This window comes from Sus scrofa, chromosome 1 (genome assembly GCF_054392235.1).
Source record: "Sus scrofa isolate SSC_HxYL_T2T_F1_AM1 chromosome 1, Sscrofa_HxYL_maternal_Yorkshire_Landrace_v2.0, whole genome shotgun sequence".
NCBI lineage: Eukaryota > Metazoa > Chordata > Mammalia > Artiodactyla > Suidae > Sus > Sus scrofa.
In genome coordinates, this window is record NC_139383.1 from 226,184,200 (window position 1) to 226,208,255 (window position 24,056).

At 37.9% G+C, this 24,056-nt stretch overlaps 1 protein-coding gene across 2 annotated transcripts in view; it reads right to left on the reverse strand.

Moving 5' to 3' along the window:
* Window positions 1-24,056, reverse strand: part of KDM4C (lysine demethylase 4C) — a 436,329-nt gene that overhangs the window by 284,772 nt on the left and 127,501 nt on the right. For both annotated transcript variants that reach the window (XM_021063862.2, XM_021063858.2), the window contains 2 exons: window positions 18,816-18,919; window positions 14,933-15,070 (listed from right to left, as the gene is read on the reverse strand). In XM_021063862.2, the coding sequence (XP_020919521.1) occupies window positions 14,933-15,070; window positions 18,816-18,919 (242 nt within the window). The remainder of the gene's footprint in view (window positions 1-14,932; window positions 15,071-18,815; window positions 18,920-24,056) is intronic.

Consider the following 24,056-nt stretch of genomic DNA (forward strand, 5'->3'; position numbering starts at 1 on the left):
AGCACCGAAATTTGAAAAACCTTTCTAACATTCTCTCTAATCAAATGTGAAATACCAGAGCACGAAATCACATTTTCTAAAAACTATGACCATGTACCTAAATGGATATGGCTTTAAAGACATAATCTAAACACTTCAGAACTTAAACATTTAACATCAAGGTACTCACCCAGAGCCACTGAGGGGAAAATGCAGAACAGAAAAGAAGTTCAAACAGGAGCTGAGCAGGGCTTGGAACGCTGCTTTCTTACCAATCTTTTCCCTCATCTATGCTTCCAATTCCCAGCCAAGAGAGCCTTCAGTTCTATTTTGGCATCCCCCCAAAACAGAAAAGTTTGCACTAAACTTTTTAAACATAAATGGTATATGCTCTTTGGTTGTCTGAGTTTAAGAATGACATAAAATTAAGCACCATCTGCTCTCTTGCAACAATGGGCAATAATTTCCTGACTGTCTTACTTCATATACATGTTTTAAATCTAGAGTCTCCTTTATGATTATTGCAGTTGGCATTTTCTTATTTTATGGAGGCTTCTTCCCTATGTGTATACTTAGAAACCAGGCTGGGTTTTATCCCCTCTTTGTGCCATTCCTATTTCAATCTCCCTTTATCACAGAACTATTGACAAAAGTCATTCAGTTCCTTTTTCCATGCTTCCCAAATTCACTAGGATTATCCTTTATGAGAACAGAGAAATACAACTCTAAGGGAACTTCATAAAATTTATTTAACCAATTCAATCCTTCAAAAATGAGGACACAGAAATGCTGTCATTCAGTAAAACAGAAACTCTGATGACATCAACCATCTTCCAATACTAACTGTGGTGGAATAAGTTGAGATGCTGGTGCAAGCAAGGCTGTCAACAAAGACAGGACTGGAAACGCACGAGCACCCCAGGTCCACCTCGCCATCTGCTCTGCACGGGGGAATGGAAACAAAGCAATGAACTAAGGTGTTCATTTTCAAAGTCCTGATTTGTTAACAAGATCTGTGCAGTGAACTCTTTGCACTCCTGTGGTTCTGTGATGCCCCTCAGAAAAAAAACCACTGCAACCACCTGTCATACTCTACTGGGATAAGCTAGATTTTTCTAATAAATGTCTATACCTAAAAATGTTTTGCTTGCATTAATGAAAGATGTATTTAAAAGGAAAGATGTTAAAAGGAAAGATATTGGAAAATAATGTGAACAATATTGATTAATTTTGTGTGGATTTTTTTAAAGGTATAGACATACATATTTAATTTTTTTTTTTTTTTTTTTTTTTTTTGTCTTTCTGCCTTTTCTCGGGCTGCTCCTGCAGCATATGGAAGTTCCCAGGCTAGGGGTTGAAGCAGAGCTGTAGCCTCCAGCCTATGCCAGAGCCACAGCAACACCAGATCCGAGCCACGTCTGTGCCCTACACCACAACTCACGGCAACGCCGGATCATTAACCCACTGAGCAAGGCCAGGGATCGAATCTGCAACCTCGTGGTTCCTAGTCGGATTCGTTAACCGCTGAGCCATGATGGGAACTCCCATATTTAATATTTTTGAAGGAAGATATAAGGAACTGCTAACAGTTTTACCTTTAGGGAAAGGACTGGAATGTCATCAAATATTCTTCTGTACTCTTTTTTTAGCCATGGGCATATATTTTTCTATCGTTACACATTTCAACAATGAGTAACAATATTAAGAACCACTGCGATCTCCTTTCAGATAATATTCTGTAAAATTAAAAGGATCCTAGGACATGGGCAGGCCATAATTTACTCAATGGTTCTTGTATCACTGGACATGTTAGTTATAATTCAATTTTTGCTGATAAAACTAGCACTACAACTTATCTTTGTAAGTGAACTTTTGTCTGCATTTCTGATTATTTCCTAGGGTGTAATAAATGGGTCAAAGGGCATAGAGATGTTGAGGGGTATTGATACACACTACCTTCCTGCTTTTCAGGACACATACCAATTACACTGCCCCCAACAGATATGCATAGTGCTTACTCTAACAAACACATTCTCATGAACACTGGGAATTTTCCATTTGTCTTTACTAATATAAGAAAAAGCAATCATTCACTATTACTTTGAATATTACTAAACTTTGAAAAATTTTTCAATTTTATTTACCTGCAAAGAAACAGGTCTTCATGCTATTTTGGTAATCATCAGAACAGTCCGATTTAAAAAAAAAAAATTAACACCTAAGAGACAGAATATATATTCTTGAGAAGTAGGGATATAAGAAACACTGAAAATTATTATGAGGTCTTATAAAAATATATTCCATGAAAATTTAGAAAGTTACTGGAAACTACCTATACTTTTATCTTAATTCAAGTATGTATGAAGTATTTTAAAGCCATGTGTAGAGTCGAGTCAAACTTAGCAGGGATCTACAACATTCATGATGGTTTTCTTTCCAGAGATTTACAACTCACAGTATTTCAAGTTCAACAAAGGGCCCAAGAGCCACAGTATGTTTCTGAACACATAAGCAACAGCTCCTTCAAAATCCTCCTCTCAGCAATCTGGCCTTGCAGAACCCCAAATACTGTTAGATGATGTCACTTCTTTTCATACTGCCCTCATTTTTGGCAGAAAGTAAATGTGAGTGGATTTCAGAATTCAGTAGAAATATATAAGGCAATCCATCTGCCTCGCCTGCTGTTAGCACTTATGCTGCAAATACTAAGCCCACAGCCACTGCTTCTCAGTACCTCAGACCTGAACTCCACCAGTCTTCCCCAAATAGTAGCAAGGAGTTCCCTGACTTAGAAATGACCCAAGATGAATGGCTTTTTAAAAACATACTCGATGGGAGAGGCATGGTGCAAGGTGCCTGCCCCTACTACGGCTTCCACCCTTCCATGGACTGGGGAGGCATCAGGTAAAGCCCTCTTTACAGGCGGGAAAAACTACATACAGCTCATGGAGGCTCACACAAGTAACCCCAAACAGAACCAGAATTCCAACACAAGCGTGTGTGACTGGATTGGGTTTTTGTTTGATTGCACTCAAACTAGCCTTCAAAATTAGCCTCCAAAAGCCCCTTTATTAAAGAAAGAAGTACTCTGGAGATGGAACAATAAACACTTGTATTTCTTTTTTTTTTCTTTTTTTTTTTTGGGGGGGGGGCACATCCATAGCATAGGCTGCAGACTTCAGTGCTTCCTTGCCCTCACCTAGAGAAACAGCCTCCCATTACTCTCCTAGGGCAAGCTGGCACTTTCTTCTACATCTCCACCAACTCTACTCTCCTTTCTCTTTGGCCACAACTGGCCCACTGATCTGATCCATCATTGCTGGAGAAGGAAATGGGAGTTCTCTTGGACCAGCCAGGCACACCACTGAGCCTGGATCAAGTCCCCAACTGGAACTATGAAAGAAAGATGCAGAGAAAACACAATCCTAATCCACCACACACCTATCTAGTCTCCACTACAACTCTGCAAGGCTCCTTTCATCATTTTTTGTTTTTCTTTTTTTTTTTTTTTTTAGGGCCGTACCCACGGCATATGGAGGTTCCCAGGCTAGGGGTCCAATCAGAGCTACAGCTGCCAGCCTATGCCACAGCCACAGCAGCATAGGATCGAAGCCGCATCTGTGACCTACACTATGGCTCACAGCAACACCAGATCCCTAACTACTGAGCAAGGCCAGGGATCTAACCTGCAACCTCATGGTTCCTAGTAGGATTTGTTTCTGCTGCACGACAATGGGAACTCCCAAGGCTTAATTTAATTTAATTTAATTTTCAAGAACAATTTTTAAGAAGTGATCATCTACATTTTACACATAGGAAAAGGATATTTAGAGAGGATGATTAAGAACTTCCTCCAATCCCACAGTTGTAAAAGGAAAAGGCAGAATTTGAATCAGAGCCTGGCCAGTCCTTGACCTCATCTGCCTTCACCACTGCACAACAATGCTCCCCTAAAACAGGAGAAAAATGAAGCTCAGCAGAATTACATATAGCCTGAGAGAGAGTCAAGAGCCACAGCCCCCTCCACCATCCTGTATTGTCCTGTATTGTCCCTTGAGTGATGCGGATGGCAACACTATGCAGACCATGGAACCTCAATCACTACTTGAGCTATATTTCTAATTAAGCATCTTAAAGGGAGATGCAAGATATAATTAATTTTATAAAACTAACCTTGATATCACACATGGAATATAAGGCATGCTAAATTTTTCTTCCTTAATATGTTTTTCTCACCTTTTCCTCAAAGACTATAAAATAATAACAATAAAGGTGAGATATATACTCATAACCCTTATCCCCTGCCCTCCAAAATACTACTATTTATGACTACAAAAAAGACAATTCCCCAATATTAAGATTTTATTTCTTCATATTTTTAATGACATCATAAATCAAAGTTGAAATTTTCCTTTTTTTTCATTGGTCACACTCAAGAACAATAAAAAATGAAAATATCAAACAATGACACAGGAAACCATACTAAAAACTGCACTCAGCATTATAACAATAGGCACACAAGTACTGATATTGCCCTCACTTAAAGACAGCACTTGGGAAAATGTGAACTGATCAATACAAATGAAACAAAAATTACTTGGGACAGAATTAGTTGTGAGCACTAAATTTCACACACAGAGACACAAAGAATCAAGTATTGCTCCACACTATTGTGCTGGAAATCATCCTTGTAGAGTATCCGGAGTGACCAGAAGATGCCCTTTCTTTACCTTCCTCATTTCAGAAAGAGATGAAAAATATTACCAAATACAGTTTGTAGGGGATAAAATCATAGTAAATTTAAAATACTAAGCATAGCTGAAGGAGGGAAGAAACCAAGCACTGAGCTTGTACATTATAACAGACTTTTTAGGGTCAGCCCAAGTGGGGATACCTTTCCTTTTTTTTTTTTTAATTCGTGTATGGTTGATTTACAAAATTGTGCTAATTTCTGCTGTACAGCAAGGTGATTCAGTTGTACACATATATGCATTCCTTTTGTTATTCTTTTCCATCATGGTCTATCCCAGGAGACTGGATATAGTTCCCTGTGCTGCACACTAAGACCTTGTTGTTTAGCCGGGATGCTTTTCCTATTTGAATTGGCTCACGCTCTGACTTTTCCTAATTGCAAAGGTGCAGAACTGTTAAAACAGTAATGTAGATTAGCTATTCACCTATTACCTTCATTACCTGAAGGCTTCTGCCTGAGAGGGGGCCCTGGTGTGAGAGTGCTGCCAAGGTTATAGCCCCCGTGGGAATTTCCAGGCTGCAGTTCCCACAAGCAGGTCCAAGGAGAAGTGTGCTCACACTTTCTACCTCCTTGCTCAGAGCAGGAGGACAGACTATGGATCCACAGATTAAAGTCTAATTATAGCAACTGACCTCAGTGAAATTCCATTAAAACTTTCTTTTGATTCCAAGAAGTCATATCAAATGATCAAGGAGCCAAGACTCCCACATCAAAGCTTCAAACTGGGCATTTGCACATGTTGCTTTTGTCCTGTCAGCAAATAATGAGTACCTGCAAATACCCTGAAGGAAAGGGAACAGTGACCTTGGTTGGCAAGCCTTCCAGATCATCAAGTCATCAAGTGAATCAAACTGCTAGCAAGATCAATCGAGAGCAAGCAGCAGTGTCCATATGCAAACACAGCCCCACCAGCTACAAACTGGGCTCTCTCTACCCCTCACAATGTTGCCTCCTAATCATTATGTGAACACTTTCAGCACAGCTTTCGAATAAAGTTAGGAGCAGGAACACTATTTTAACATTATAGTCTTAGCAAGGCAGAAAGGTCTTCCCAAAGAAAATCAGTTTATTGGTGTGAGAAGGAGACTGGCTTTATTCAAACAGTCCATGTTTCCTTTTTCTTACATTGCCCAAAAAACCCCTTTCAAATCAATCATTTCCATTCCTGCCATGAAATCTTAGCCTTCATCATCTGAACAGATGCAATGAGTTAGGTTGTAAAAATGGATGTCATGTATAGACTGGAAAGCTTAGGATCTGAAAAGAAAATTAAGTATAATAACAGTATACATTATGATATTTATATATAAATTACATTTATTATTTTGGTCTCTTTGACAGAGCTGTCAGTGAACATAAGCTGAAACTAAAAAAGCAAAACAGAACAAAGTCCTATTTAATTTACTGAAGACCTATAGTTCTCAGTGCAAAGCATCCAACAGACTCACCTAGGGTAGTTATTTAAATGCAAATGCTGAGTCCCTTCTCTAGAAATTCTTATATTATGGGTCTAGGTGGGGCCAGAGGTCCATTCCTTTAAAGCTCTACAGAGTTCGGTACAGCTGCTTCAGTCTAAGCATGGATCCACCATGCAAAGACCACACATCCAAACAGGTTATATTTACTCTTAACTGAAGCACAGGGACCAACAGATAACAGCTGCTCTCCCAGAATGATTTGCCATTTACTTCCCTAGCCTTCTTGGTTGGCCATGGGATATAAAAGGAAGTCTTTCAGGCAGGCTTCAAGGAAAGATTTTCCTCCCAGTTAGAGGGAGGTGGGTGACCCACATTCTTGCACTTTTGCCTCTTCCTCTGTGGAAGGAGTAAGGACAACTACAGTGGCAAGCTTGTTAATAAATACCCTCCCATGTAGGACAGTGGGACAGAAAGAGCAGAAGAGCATGGGACCTCATGACACTGCTGAGATGGACCAACCCTAGGACCACTTGCCTCTGAATCCCTCAAGTAAGGAAACCACACCCTACTAGATAAACCACTATTTGTCTTCTCAGTGGTAGGTGCATAAGCTGGAAAACATGGTAAATCCTATGTGGGAAAGAATGAGAAGCTATGGGGAACCAGGGTATCTGACTGCTATAAATTCTGGGGGTGCCCAAAGCCCAAATGATTTTCCCTTTCTTCTTGTGGGGGAGGGGGGCTGACCAGCCCGCTTCCCTCAATACCATCAGATGTTCTACCCACTACTATCCTAGAATTCTGGTTAACCACTGGCCAGAATACCGACTCCCAACATCTACCTCTTCTCCAAATACACATCTAGGACAGAGCGTTTTAAAAAATGTTTTACTATGTTTACTATTGTAAACACTGAAAAAAAATGGAAAAGGCAAAAGAAATAGTAAACAAAATATTCCCAACATTTCAGTAAGTGCTGCAATAAAATTTGGTCCTTGATAATCATAAAAACTTATGTCAAGGTAGGAGCATTCTCAACTTTGTTCTGATTCTCTACACACACAGCTTTTTGTCCAGACTGATGGCTCAGAATTCCCCTTACTCCTCAAAATAAGGAGGGAAGTAGAGAACTGTTTTTACCCCCCAACTTAATCAGACAGCAGGATGGTCAAAGCTTGAGTGGTAATGATAGCTGCTCTATGAGCTACAAAATTTTATATACCAAAGAAATTAAATTCATATGTAGGTTTATGAACAGAGCATAAAAGTACAAAATAAAGTGTCCATCAGCTTTAAGAATCTAAATTTTTTTAAAAATGCTAGGTGGAAGCTGGAGCTGCCACAACTGTGACTTACATGGGACAGGATCATTCCGAATCCTTGAGTATCCTGAAAGTGATCCAACAAATCATGCACTTGGCTGTCACCTACATCAAACAAATCATGCACTTGGCTGTCACCACATCCAAGGAGATAAGCCCAGAAGGATACAGGGCAGTGGGTGGCCAACATTCTGCCCCCAATCTCAGCCTCATCATCCTCACTTTATGCACCATTCCAACTCCCCTGGTTTGAGAAAGGGAGCTGGTGGAGGATAGAAGACAGCTGATCATCTCTGAACTGGCAGAGATGGCAAGAAATAACAAGGCATGATATACTGTGAATAGCCAATATTGGCCCCAATTACTCTCAAAGTGTATGAAAGCAGAATAGCTTCAAGATAAATTCATTCTTCTCAGTAGAGTGTATAAGTTATTCAAAAAGCCAATTTAGGAGTTCCTGCTGTGGTGCAGTGGAAATGAATCCAACTAGGAACCATGGGGTTGCAGGTTTGATCCCTGGCCTCGCTCAGTGGGTCAAGGATCCAGTGTTGCCATGAGCTGTGGTGTAGGTCGCAGACACGGCTTGGATCCTGCGTTGCTGTGGCTCTGGCGTAGGCCGGCAGCTATAGCTCCAATTGGAACCTTAGCCTGGGAACCTCCATATGCCCTAAAAGGGGGGAAAAAAAAAGCCAATTTACCAATTTACTTCTTCGTAAGATGTTAACTAAAACCTCAAAAAGATACTATCTTGATTTCAGACTAGCCAACTAAACGTCAATGTCCTAAACCACATACCTAGTTCCATTCATGTCCCATAATCCAGCACATTTAAATTAGGACAAATGAAATCAGCTCCCCATCTCTGAGGACTCAAGTCCCAGACATCTCTCCTAGAGACACAATATGTACTAATCAGGTGGCTTTCCTATTTACACCACTTGAAGTCTCAGGTTTTCTGAATTCCACAACTCAATACTTTATCAAAATTACTTTGTCAAAATGAAATGGGGGCATAATGCGAATTTTTTCTTTCCTCATACCTCTTCTAGATACATAAACACTAAGTCCCTGGTTGGGATACAAACTCCTAACAATGTGATTTCACATGCTTCTTTATCTCTACATGGTATTTTCTCTGCTTCCCTTTAAGCTCTGGAAAAAGGCAGAGCAGAGCCACTCATCACCACAGCTACACTGTACTATCAGGATCCAGGAAACAGAAACAAAGTAGAGGTAAAAAGATAAAATGAAGAATATAAAGTCACTAAACTCCTGAAGTTCGTATTTAAAATACCAAAGAAATTAAATTCTCAAAATTGGAATGCCAAAAACCGTTAAATGTGCAACACAGTCTGCATTTTCTTTTCTTCACAAGCAGAAAGAACAGAGAAATGTCACTACACTAGTAACTTGTTATCTAAAGCATATTAAAATATAACCTAGAGACTCATTGTTAAAATGGTCCCTGATTGTTTTAATAAAGACTGCCCAAAATTAAAGATTTTTTTCGGGACAGATGCTACATGAATTAAGAAAAACCAAATTTATTTTTAGAGAAGGACAAAAATATAAAATAAAATGAGCCCATATCATGGTTCTTGTATGCAAGACAATTTAATAGTTAAAATCCCTTCCAATTTAAAAGAAAATAAAAATTCTATCATCTCTTTTTAAACTTGTTCAAACATTTGAGGATTCAAATGTCAGAATGCTTTAAAGTTAGGGAAGTAATGCTCTTGGAGTTCATAAGAGAATATCCCCAGCTCTGCAGTACAATTTTTCAACTTTCTTCCATATCATGTTAATAGATTATCACTTAAAATGAAATTAATGTAAAGCAAGAGATATCATTTTGGAGTCACCAACTACTACCTTTCCTTCCAAGAAGGTACGGTTATTTATCGTGCCGTAGATAAGTCTCTCACGCTGCACATACTGTCATAAATACACTGCTTTTGATAGCATAGCCTAGATATGACTGTCCCCCAGACAATGATTCTTTTTTACTCAAGAAAATCAGTACAGTAAATAACTTTTCTTCCCTTTGAGACAATTACAGTCATGGAGGCTGCTACAACACAAAAACAAAATATCTTCACAAATGTCTCCAAACAGTCAAGCTGAAAATCTAAGCCAAAGTTTCATTTAACAGCCTGTCAGTTTTTTGATGTGAAGCTAATGAATGCAGTGGCAAACAAATCCATCAAACTGAACATCAAAACAACTGCACTTCATCCCACCAAACGGAAAAATGAAATACAACCTGCAGGCCAGCTCTTTGATCCAACCTAGCCAAGAAGCAGACCTGTGAATGCCACCATAGCTGCTGCACAGAAGTAATCATGGACTCCATTTCACCACAGAAGGAAAGAATGCTCCAGAAACAGAAGATATTCCACTTAAATATGTCTTCTGTTTCTGGACCAATATCTTAGTCCAATTGCCATGCAATCTGTTACATATATTTAAATCTCTACTAGAAAAAAAGAGAGAGAGAGTGTTTCACTCTAAATTACTCTGATATTCAAAGCTAGAAAGATGCCTAAAATAAATAACTGGATTATATGTTCCACTCATACTACAGCTTGGCAAATGGAGGTTTATTAGAAGCCCTTCTGCTCTTTATGAAAACTTCTTGCTGACAAAGAAAACAAGTCTTTTGGGCACATAGCTACCATGAAAAATCCTCTCAATTTTTTTCAGTAAAAACCCTAATTCTGTTCAATGAAATGGTTCTCTTAGGTAGGTGGGTCCTCTGAAGGCAAAGCTCTTCTCTTTTGGAGTATGACACAGGATTTGGTTATGCCATATTTGGCAGGTCAATGCAAAATGATCTTCCTTAAGGAGAAAAGAGGGAAAGACAGAAATGAGGAACAGCATTTCTGTCCTAGGGAATTAGAAATTTTTAGAAACAGAGACGGTCAAATCAAATTGCTGCCATGGCTCACCTCCACCAATGCCTGTTTTCTGAAGATCTTCTCCACCGTCTATGTACCCAAAAAAAGGCCTTATGTAGTTTGGGTAGATACTATAATAAAGGGTCATCTGGATTAAGTGCTAGAAACGGGAATATACCTACAGGCCATGGAATATCCACATAACAAGATTTAGCTATTATTGTTGTTGTTGTTGTTGTTGTTGTTGTTATTTAGTTGAGAATATCAAACCTTCAAGAATTTGCTGAAATTTGGAAGAAAGTATTTGGGCTTAGCACGAGATGCCACCAGAGGTCAAGCAGCCAATGACAAAGGAAGCAGTTCTGGATCCTTTGCAGGGCCACCTCTATCCTCACTTCCGGCTCCTCCAAATGATGAATTCACAGAAACATACATGGTGCCAGGCACAGAGTTGAAAAGCACTACCTGAATAAACAGAGCTCTGTCCCCAACTAGATTATGCAACCTAAGTGGCTTAAAAGGTCCCTATTAACCAAAGCCTGCTGGCTGCTAAACAAAGACCACCAATATATCTGTAAACCTAGGGTTATCTTTTCAAAATCATTTTTATATTAAAAAATAACCTTTTATAACAGCTCTAAGTTATGAAATTAGAAATACTTGTTTGTAATATACGAAATATCCATAGAGATCTCTCACTTTGCACCACATCAATTAATACTATCAGATGCTTTTATATACTCAAATCAACATGTGACAGGTAAAGCAGATGTCACTCCCCAAAGCTTCATTGATGAAAGAGTACACCATTGTTTCTTTTTTTCTTTTTTTGCCTTTTAGGGCCGCACCTGTGGCATATGGAAGTTCCCAGCCTAGGGATCGACCTGGAGTTACAGCCACTGGCCTACACCACAACTCACAGCAACACTGGGTCCTGAACGAAGCCAGGGATCAAACCTGCATCCTCATGGATCCTAGTTGGATTTGTTAACCATTGAGCCACAAAGGGAACTCCCTGCCATTGTTCCTTAAATTATCCCTCCAAATGCATAACTCATCATCTCTTGTGAAAAATAACTGTTTTTTAAAATAGTTATCATTTAGAATAAATTGAAGACAATTAAGACTAACAAATTTGGTCATCATCAAAGTTAAAAGTCTCTTAGGTGCAATTCATAGTTAATTTACCTTACATTACATTTGATCCCAGCAAAACACAAAAACTAACTGCCCAATTCACAAATTTTCCTAAAATTAAAAATTACACATGTACACACAGGTATACACACACATACAAAAGATACAGTAAATTCTTAAGGTTGCCTAAAGAAACAGACTTGAAAATCAATAATAATATGTGTCAAATAAGTGATAAAAAATCTTCTCCCAAAATGCCATCACAGCGTATTATAATGTAAGTGAACTTAACTGAGAAGAGCCAAGAAAAACACTAATACTGAGGAATAAATAAGAAAGCCAAAGGCTGTTATAGTGAAATATTCAAAATTGTATCCAAGGTTAGTTTCCTGTTTTTATGTGGAATAATTTAAGTTACATGAATAAGTAAATTCTTAATATATCACCATGTTAATTATTAACTGAAACTCTGCGATAGGAAGAATGCTGCTCCCCCACACCATGGTGCCCCCTCAGTCCCACCCCTAACAACAAAGATATCCACTCCCTGTGGTCTATGAATGTGTTATTTAATATGACAATAGGGATTCTGTGGAATGTTTACTCAGAAATGTAGGGGACCACCATAGGGACCTGAGAGAATCCTCTAGGAGCAAAGACCTGGCTGACAGGCAGCAAGGAAACAGGAACTCAGTCCTACCACTGCAAGGAACTGAATTCAGCCGGCAATGTGACTGAGCAAGGAAATGGATTCTTTACCAGGGTTTCCAGCAAGGAATGCAGCCCTGCAAGCACCTTGATTTTTGCTGGTGAGACCAATGTCAGACCTTTAACCTATGAGACTACAAAACAGTAAATGAGCATTATTTTGAACCACTAATTTTACGGTCATTTGCTACAGCATCAATAGAAAACTAACACATTCTCAGAGTAGCATCATCTCACCAAAAGTAAGGAAAGAGTAGAGTCAACAACTAAAAACACCTCAAACACATATAATTATGATGATTTTAAATTAACTGGCTAATACTGCATTATAGCCATTGAACACTGTGTACCTAGTAAAAAATAACCAGAACCAAGACAGTCATATCTCTAGACTAAAGTGAAGGATATAAATCAACACTGCATGAATGGATATCCACATATCTAAGTTTGCTTTTTCCCCTTACAATACATCCATGAGGTAGAGAGGTGTCTTTAACTTATAGGAAGAAACAAAAAGAAGAAATGACTTTGGGAGTTCCCGTCGTGGCACAGTGGTTAACGAATCCAACTAGGAACCATGAGGTTGCAGGTTCGGACCCTGCCCTTGCTCAGTGGGTTAATGATCCGGCGTTGCCTTGAGCTGTGGTGTAGGTCGCAGACGTGGCTCGGATCCTGTGTTGCTGTGGCTCTGGTGTAGGCCGGTGGCTACAGCTCCGATTGGACCCCTAGCCTGGGAACCTCCATATGCCTCGGGAGTGGCCCAAGAAATAGCAAAAAGACAAAAAAAAAAAAAAAAAAAAAAAAAAAAAAGAAGAAAGAAATGACTTTGCTAATATTCTCTGGCTCACAAGAAAAAGAAGAGCTGGGGCCCAGAGCCCCGCCCCCTCCACCTCTGATTCTTTTTCTCCTTTTTTTTTTGTCTTTTTGCCATTTCTTGGGCCACTCCCGCAGCATATGGAGGTTCCCAGGCTAGGGGTCGAATTGGAGCTGTAGCTGCTGGCCTATGCCAGAGCCACAGCAATGTGGGATCCGAGCCACATCTGCGACATACACCACAGCTCACGGCAACGCCGGATCCTTAACCCACTGAGCAAGGCCAGGGATTGAACCCGCAACCTCATGGTTCCTAATCCGATTTGCTAACCACTGAGCCACGACAGGAACTCCTGAGTTCTGATTCTTAACAACCTCACACTTCTGGGCTTAGCAGCTGAGACTTCAGAGAGGACCATTCTCGACCTGTTACTTGGTCACACTCCAGTTCCCACTCTGTCCACACGGAAATGTGGAAACACACTCAAGGCATTTTAGTCTTGGGGAGAAGCCAATACCTGGAACTAGAACTGAAACTTGTAGCAAACAAACACCAACTAATTCTTGTGGTGATTGAACAACTGTGATAGCGGACTTGTTTTATATCAATGTTTAATGATGCAAACCATAAAACAGCATATCTTCATATAACCGTAGGGCTATGACACTGTTTCAATAGAGATTCCAGCATTACTTTTCTGCCAAAGCACTGCAATAGCTGGCCAAGGTACACATACTGAGCTTTCTGGGGTTTTTTATTATAATATGAAAGATGTGTAATGGAAAATAGTTCATTTCTGTTCTTTCTAAATTACACCTCATAAATTAAAATTACTTAGAAGAGAAAAAGTCTTCTAATAGTAGGAGTTTTCTTCTGTGTCACAAATTCATTCAAATGCTTCCTGGGCTGCCAAAGGGTTATACTTTTATTTTAATATATTATGCACCTTTCTAAATACCCATGCAAAATAAACCTAGAGTTGTCCTCTCTGAATGTATTTCTATCTAGTTCACTCAATGGTTCCACATGCAAGTTTTATCAATGTAGAATGAATAACATTTGCTTGAAAAATGCAATGGCCAAGATAAAGCCACAGAAGCTATACATGCCATTTCCCACTTAATACATGTCAATTTTACATACTCTGTAAAACACATAGTTTCATTAAGAAGCTGCCTTCTGCCAGTCTCCACCTCTTCCTTAAAATCCACAGGAAAGGAAGCAACCTAAAAGAAGCTACCATCACTTTGAAGATGTCCTCTACTTAATGCCACAGGGGGCAATTAATTAAATTTAACAGAAGTTGCTTGTGAGTGAAAATGCACAGTTTGTGAGCTAAATTAAATATACTGAGTAGGAGATGAAGATTTTCATTCAAATTTAACATGAAGATGTATTGCTTGTTAAAATATGTTCTACATTATTATTTTCAAGAAATTCATTTCTGCACTAAAGGCAGTTTTAATCATTTCTTCTTACCATCCTCCCTTAACCTCCTGAACAATTTTACCAGACACTTTCCTCTGTAAATAGTTGTTTTTGAGGGTATAGACTGAACTCTAACATGGAAAGAATAAAGGCCACCTAACATGGAACCACCAGGAACCACCAGAAAATCTCACAAAAAAATAACTGGTGGCCTTCAGAAAAAAAGCATCGCTTGCATACAATTACATCTAAAATAAATTCCTCCACATGAATCTCAAAACAGGAAAATGTTACCACAAATAGTAATACAGCCTATGTAAAATAAGTATATCTGTCTGAAATAAATTACTGTGTTGACAGGCACACAGCATCACCGAGGAAAAAAATAAATCCTGCATGTGATCTTAGCTTTCTTTCCCACTATAATAACCAGAATACACATTTAATGTATGCTTTATTTTTGAGGCATAACTTACCAATTTAGCAACTTTCCCATAGTCAATCCATCTGACAGTAGCAAAATTTGTAGATTCTGCACAGTTGAAACCATGATTAAAACCAGCATGGTAGCCATATGGGAAAGTGATCATAAATTCTCCAGCTTCCTGTGTGATCTGCAGGGTAGAAAACATATAATATTTCCCTATTATAAGATTTTCCAACATGATGGAAGATAATACAAGAATATATATATATGTGTATAACTGGGTCACTTTGCTGTACAGCAGAAATTGACAGAACACTATAAATCAACTATAATAAAAATTTTAAGATTTTCCAAATTACAAATACAATTAAAATGTTTCCTATTTTTTAAAAAATGTTATGATATCAGACCTATACTTGTATAAAGAAGTCTACCCCACGCCAATTCCCCAGATCTACTTAATCCTTTAATAGTTTTTCAGCAAACTTCAAAACACTTATCTAAACAGGGTGTGAATTTTTGGCAATGTAGTTCAACCATTCAGTCCAGAATCAAACTGTATTTTATTTGAAGATGTCTTTGTTTTATATTATTCAAATACATGTTTTCATATTAGCATTCAATATGCATATTTTAATACTTTAAAAATTCATATTATTGGGATTATATAATAGGACATATCAACTGACATTTTTCAAGTTAGAGCTGTAAAAACTTTGATAACACATGCTGAACAGGTTTTATTATGAAATCTTATTGCTGAAGAGTCAATAGCATTCACCAATTATCCTTTCGTAATGTTTAGAAAACATTAAATTAATGTACTCCACTTAATAGTATAATTTCTATAAAATAATTATTCAAATATATATGCAATATATAAGTATGTATGTGTGAGTGCATTTTCAAAAATAGTGTTTAAAGCTTAGATAAATTAGTCAGCAGCATAAAAGAAAAGATGAAAAATTCCTAATTTTTAAATTGAAGAAACTGGGTATTTTATAATCACCAAAGATACAAAATACACTATGAGCTATAGAAAAATAATAAAGCTAAATTTTAAAGTTTTTTTTAACTTGTCTGCTCAATAGTAGACTATCAAATTTATAACTCACTAGTTCATTCAGTCACCTTGGCTTATTTCAGTCCTAAAATGTTGCAAAATGAATATATGTGGTTATGCACTTGTGTGGAAACATACAGAAGACACAATGTATAAATACAGGTGCACACACTGCAATTCAGTTACCATTTTAGGAATGCTAAAATGTTGTGTGGGAAAGTATTTTCTTTCCCAGCAATTCTGAAATTTAGCTCAACACCCTCTCCCCCATGACATTCCAGCAGGTGTTCTACTGCAATGAGCAACAATTCACCTGCCACCTGGCAGGCAAAGAATGGCTTATCAGTGCTCCACATGGTTCCAGTTCCATCATTCCAAGGCACGTGAGAATACAGCCTGATTCTCTCCTTTCGGGTCTCATTGCATCTCATTAATTATAACTGCGCTTGGAAACTAGGCACTTCCTTCTTATCATGTGATAAAACAAAACTCACCCTGTTCAACTGTTTCTAGGCCTATAAGGTGGGGGAAGGGGGGAAGACCACTGTCACTGGGATAAGGAAACTAGCTTCACTGATCCATTGAATGTTACCCATGATCTTTCTCTACCTAGAAAACCATTGAAAAAGTACCTGGTCCCAATGAATGGGACTCTAAATGTTATGCCTCTATATAATTTCTAAAAACAGATCAGTACCAGTTAGCCAAAACATAAGGCTAATTTGCTGTCTCTATATAATTAACTTATTTTTTTTTAAAGCACAGGGACAGAAAAAAAAAATCCCTTTTATTAAGCATCATAATTCCACATGGCAAAAGATGTTGGAAAGGATAGTGCACATAATAAAAAAGCAGACATTAGCTATTTGTTAAAGATACTTTTTCATATATATGTATGAATATGTAAAAATACATCTGAAAGAAGAAGGAAAAATGTCAGTCCAACTGTGAAATGACTGCCTAAAGAGAGAGGGTGGAACTGAGGAGGAAGGGTGTGCTATTACATAACATGTGCTATGCAAAGCCCTTCAGATAGATAATTTCTTTGCATTCTCATAATAGCCCAATTAAGTGTACTATTATTACTCCCATTTTCCAAAGAGACTGAAGCTCAGAAAAAAATTATGTAATTTACCCAAGTGACAGAAGCAGGAACGAATCTGGGATGTTTAACTCAGAAGTCTGAGCTACTCTGTCCCATATTGCATTATCATCATCAGAGCATCAGCTCCTTGAGGAACACAATGTTATCACATACCCTTCATCAAGTTGGGAGGGGAACTGCAAATGCCAATCATCCCTCTAAAATGCTGGAGTCCACCATTTGTGGATGAACACTCACCCTGCCACTTCCCACAGAAGTCACTAAATGCCGCATCTTCAAAGGACCAGATAAGAGTCTGGTACATCTAGCAATCTACCAAATAGTACCAGAAAGGGGTACAAGGCACCTGCCTCCTTCTCTCCAAAGATCAGAAAGAAGCTACAAGCTCCAAAGGCCTCCATTCTGGAGAAATGAGCCAATCCTGCAGTCCTCCTTTATGTAACTCCCTCTTCCAAAGAACACCTTGATCAATTCCTATCACCAGCCTTAAACCCAAGGAGGCTTTCCCGTCTTGGAAGACTCTAGTCTCCTCCTTCTCCTCTGCCTTCTAATATTCCAACTTAAATAAGAGTGTTTAATCAAGCTTAAGCCACCATGCAATGATGATAGATCTGAGATGGAAGGCCTTGGTGGCACAGCCTCTGAGCTCTACTGCAGCAGTGCTGAAGTCCACCCACACCTGTGGACATTCCCCACGGTGCAAATCTCAAAGGTACACTTTTGGTCATGGTAAGGGTATGTGACTAAACCAGTGGAGAAAGCATCCTCATCACACAGGACAAATATGCCTCATGCATGTCTGCTGCACAGACCATGTGTGAGTCGGCAGGACCACTTCAAGTTGAAGAATGTTTCTTGGTCGTTGCAAAAATTCTACTTTGAACAAAGCCTGAGCTGGTGACGGTGGGAGTGGAAGACAGGGCTTTAAGGGCCTGAGATTAAGAAGAGGTAATGATTTGGTCACAAGCGAAAAGCTTCTAAGGTAGAAAAAAGCAAGGATTATGGGAAGATGGTCAAATAAAAAAACGAAAAGAGAACGGAGCTATTTTTTAATGTTTCTGCAAGTAGCTAAAGACCTAATCCTCCTCCAGCTGAGAGAGAGCTTTTATTTATCTGGTCAAAAGCTTTTTTCATTTCAGCTTCTTCACATAAAAATGCTCATGCTCTGGAATAATTGTGACCCAAAAACTACCTCTAGACACAAAGAAAGAGGAATCTAGGATGTACAGAGTCTTAAAGAACTTAATCTTCAGAAATACTCCAAAGAAGCAATAACTGATTATTAAATCATCAGACAATTTTATACATAATGTAATCTCAAATTGTATTACGTCTGAAATGTGTTTAGGTGCAACCTACTGGCACCATAATCATTGATTCTAACCAACCAAATTACTAATAAAATTTGCTCTGAGTTCTTTTTTTAAAAAATAAATACATATACACAAACTATACTGCTCATATAAAAGACCTCAATTCAGAAGTGCTACATCTTATTCTGTCAAATGTGCTATATTTTACTTTGAGTATTGATATAAGATAACCAGAGCAGCATGAAATCTCTAGTAAATATATTTTGAAATAAAAGCAATGTCAAATTAGTATTTAGATAAATAATTGTTACCTAAATAAAACATGAATCTGAATTTTTCTCCCCACATCCTAAAAATCCTACTTGAAATTAAAGTTATATTCTTTTATGTTAAATTTGTCTTAAAAAATATACCCACATGAAATGAATTTGTTAGAGTAATACTAATATACCTTGTCAAAGGGAATACCGTATTTCTTCAGTACTGAGGGAGAGATCAGTGTCATCTTGTGGCGAAGAAATGCATCACACCCTTGAGAACTGCTTGGGAAAAAACCTAAATGGAAACAGTAAATATAAGCAGTAATTAAAATAAAATTTCAAACCTTTTTTTTAAACTCATGTTCTAGTATTCTTACAGAATGACAGCTTTATGCAAATATAAACCAACTTCCCATCAAAAACTCTGACTAAAAACTAGAGTCGGAATTCTTAAAAATTTAGGGATACATATTTTAATCACCAAGGGTTGACGTTTTTTACAAAAAGACCTGCCAAGAGTTGTTGGCATAATATAAAATTACTAAACTTTATAAATTCCAATTTGTAACAAATTTAATCTATCCATTATCTGATAAATGGAGAAAATATTAAGGGAGGTTAGAAGAGGAAAAATCTGCATTTTAATAGAGGTATCTCTCATTTTAGATTCCTAGAAGCAATCATTCCAAAAGCACTTGTCCCAACACCTGGCATACAGCAGACACATAGCAGTTTCCCACCTTTATTTCTTTCTGATCAATTTTAAATAGTTTAACTGCTACTAATTTCCTGAACTAACTCCCAGCCAGCACCAGTCAAGAGCTTAGAAACCTGTCTCATCAGCCTGTGTGGGCACAGCATTTTGAGCAGGCATTTAAATGAAAAAGCTAAACAAGCAGCAATCTTTTCATTTAACAGTATATTATACACTGAAAAATAGTTGTTTTTCTCCATCTCTGCCTTTAATCCTGTGGTCTGTCTGAGGCAGATTCTCATTAACTCAGTTATATAAGCTAGAGTAACACGAATGTGCGTGATGCTCTGTCCTTCTGTTTCCACACTCAGATGGAATAACTATCACGTGAGAGCAGGAAAGCAAGAGAAAGACAGGAGAAACAGGGAAGAGACAGAGGAGAATCACAGAGCGAGGGCCCAGAAGGAACACAGATGCATCAGGAAAGCATGTGTGGCAATACATGGGGAGAATGGGAAGAAGCACAGATACTGTTTTAACTCCTCCACTGCCAAGAAGAAAATAAGGCCACTGGAAATGTTACTTATCTGTGTGGCTTACTACAAATAAACAGCTCAAGAATATGACCAATCTGATGAAAGAATTATCAGCACTCACTACCTAGTCATGAACCATTTTCACTTCATAGATCAGCAAGGTTTTACAGGAATAATTTCAAAGTAAATACGTCTTTATTGATGCCACATGAAGTATGTGAGGCCACAGATCATCAGAAGGCAACAGATCAAACACTGAAAAAAGAGCCATTGGGTGCAGAGAACCACCTGCAAAAAGCAGTACATTCTGTATTTTTAAAATCAAAAATAGAAATATTAAAAAGTGCATACCAATAGAAACAGCAGAAATATTATCATTCTCTACAATACCAATGGGAAAAAAAGAAATAATTTTCCCCTATGTGGTCATTTGATGCAGCCCTCTATGGGTGATATTTGTAATACATAAATAGAAAATAAATAGCTTTTGAAAGAATGCAGACATTAGTCAATGGAGAGAAAGTGTCACACAATGTAATGACAATATATACACAGCAACATGTCTTGAGTCTATACCACAGAGACTCAAAAGTTTAACAGTATAATTTAAATGGATCTATCAAACTTTTCAAATCTGTAACTTTATGCAGCACTACATGAATTAAGTTTTAAATTAAAATCAATGAAGACAGAAGAATCTATTTAATTTTCCTTTGATATGGATTTGTAATCAGGACCTGAACAATGTGGTGACTGGTCATAAGTTAATTTAAATTGGAAAACCACTGAAGGAAGGCAATTTGCAATATATTAAGAACTTCATAGTGGTTCGGAATTTATATTTTCAACAGGCTATTAGAACTGTATTCTACATTGCCCTGGAAAACACCTCATAAACAGCACAAATTATGTACAAAGTATGTGTGTGAAAGTGAATTTTACTTCAAAATAACTGAAGGAGTACATAGTTCACTCACCCTCACTCCAAATCAATAGTTGATTTGATTCAATATATAAGCAAGCCAATATAACCAGAATACTATTTTATACAAAATGATAATAATTTTTAAAAGTCAGAACTATTCTGGCTACAGGAACATTGCAGCTTTTGTAATAAGTGAAAAAAACAAATCTGAAGTCACATGTATAAAATATAGCAAAAAAAAGAACTGGTAAAAAATACAACATTTAACAAAAAATTCAACTTAAGACTATCAAAGTTTTCTGAAAATCACCAAATAAAGAGAAAAGGTATATATTAAAAAATTTTTGCAAGTAAGTTATTTAAAATATACCTTTTACAATCTTTTTTTTTCTACTCTAATATATACTTTCTTGAGGTTCTTTTTTTTTCTAAATTTTCAGTAATTTATTTGGAAGAGGTCTTCTCTAGAAGTTATCATATTTTAATGTTCCTACTGAAACATGCATAAAACTTTCCAATTTGCCAGTCACAAAATGGAAGAGTCCACTCTCTCACAACCTTGAAGACCAAGAAGTTCTAATAGTGAAATAATTCTGGGAGTTCCCATTATGGCTCAGGAGGTTAAGGACCCAATGTTTTATCTGTGAGGATATGAGTTCAACCCCCGGCCTCACTCAGTGGGTTAAGGACCTGGCACTGCTTCAAGCTGTGGTAGGCAGATGTGGCTCAGATCCAGTGTGGTTGTGTCTGTGGCATAGGTTGACAGCTGCAGCTCCAATTCGACCCCTGACCTGGGAACTTCCATATGCCACAGGTGCAGTTATAAAAAGAAGGAGGGAAAAAAAACAAAAACAGTTCCATACCGACCCTTCGAGTATACAGTAGTAGAAACAGCAGCCAGCATCTCAACACCACACCTCATATACTCATGGCCACTAGGTAACACTCCAGGTGTAGAAGAACACACAGAATAAACCTGGCATGTCTTTCTGCAATATCTACTTTTGTAATTTTAAATTACTTGGTTTACTTTTAACATACAAACAAATGTACTAAGGGCACAAAAGGCAAAATCCGGGAGTTCCCATTGTGGCACAGTGGAAATGAATCCAACTAGTATCCATCAGGACACAGGTTTGATCTCTGGCCTCACTCAGTGGGTTAAGGATCTGGCGCTGCCATGAACTGTGGTGTATGTTGTAGACAGGCTCAGATCAAGCTGCTGTGGCATAGGCCAGAGGCTAGAGCTCCTGCTTCAACCCCTAGCCTGGGAAATTCCATGTGCCACGGGCGCAATCCTAAAAAGACAAAAAAAAAAAAAAAAAAATCAAAATCTGCATGAGTGTTGTGGGGCAAAAACTAATGTTTCACTCTCCTCTCTTTCAGGGATACTTTGGAAGAAGCATTTAAGAGGCAGTCTCCTGAAAGGTGTAAACTGTGCTTTGGGATTTTGTGTAAATCTTGCCCAATCTCCCTTACAAGCACTTAACATAAAGCTTACTTGAGCACCAACTTTCCTCTCTCCTTTACTGCTCACAACAAACATGTACCTTATAATTCCTATTAAACAGCAGAACTAAGTTTTAGACCAAAACTCTAATTATTTGAATTATTTGAAGTCATTCTCATCTTGCCCACATGGCTAGCAAAACAAAAGAGAATAATAGTTAAGAACCTCTACAGAGACATGCATTCCTAACACAAGTTCAATAACTCACACATCCTTGACTAGTCCCATAATCTCTCAGCTCCTCAATTTCCCTATCCATAAAATCAGGATGTTAATATTACCTTCCTCAGTGGTTTGTTTTTCCCCTTTCAAAATATAATTGACATACAACATTGTATGAGTTTAAGACATACAGTGTAATGATTTGACATATGTATATATTGTGAAATGATTACAATAAGTTTAGTCCATGTTCATCACACAAAATAGTTATAATTGTGTGTGTGATGAAAAGTTTTAAGATCTACTCTCTTAGCAATTTTCAATACTGTATTGTTAACTATAGCCACCATACTATAGATACATCCCCAGAACTTAACTCATCTTATAAGTGGAAGTTGGTTGGGGTTTTTTGTTTGTTTTTTCTTGTTTGTTTGTTTTGCTTTTTTTTTTTTTTTTTGTCTTTTTAGGGCCACGCCCATGGCATATACAAGTTCTCAGGCTAGGGATCCAATCAGAGCTGTAGCTGCCAGCCTATACCACAGCCACAGCAATGCCAGATCCAAGCTGCATCTGCGATCTACATCCCAGCTCAGGGCAACAGGGGATCTTTAACCCACTGAGAGAGGCCAGGGATAGAGCCTGCATCCTCATGGATACTAGTCAGATTTATTTCTGCAGAGCCACGACAGGAACTCCAGGAAGTTTGTATCTTAGATCACCTTCACCCACTTCTCCCACCTCCTGCCTCTGGAAACCACCAAATTGTTCTCTGTACCTGTAAGTTTGTTTTTTAGATTCCCCACATAAGCAAGATCATATAGTATTTGTCTCTCTCTTTCTGACTTATTTAACTTAGCATAATGGCCTCAAGATTCACGCATGTTGAAGAAAAGGCAGGATTTCCTTCTTTCTTAATGCCTGAATAATATTTCATTATTAATATCCCATTCCATTCATATTATATATACACTTATATAACATTTTGCTTTATCCATTCACCTGCTGATGAACACTTAGGTTGTTTCTGTGCCTTGGCTACTGTAAAAAATGTTGCAATGAACACTGGCATGCAGATATCTCTTTAAGACAGTGAGTTCATTTCTCTTAAATACATATTCAGAAGTAGAATTACTGGATCATTTAGTAGTTCTGTTTTTAATATTTTGAACAACCATCACTCTGTTCTCCACAGTGCCTATCCTCACTGAATGGATCCTCACAGGAATCTAAGGAGATAATGTACAAAAAACTTTGCCATTGTAAAAAAAAGCTGGCAACAACCTAATGTTCACCAACGGATAAGTGGAGGAACAAAACATGGTCTATCCTCACAATGAGATATTACTCAACTATAAAAAACAATGAGGTACTACTATAAGCATAACATAGAAAACATGCTATGTGAAAAAAGCCAGACACAAAAGGTCACATGTTATGTTATTCCATGTACATGAAACATCTAGAATATGTAAATACCTAGACAAAAAGCAGACTACTAGTTGCCAGAGGCTAGGGAGGAGTGGGGGGGGGGGAAATAGAGCATAACTGATTAATAAATACAGGGTTTCCTTTTAGGGTGATGAAAATCTCTTAGACCAGGTGATA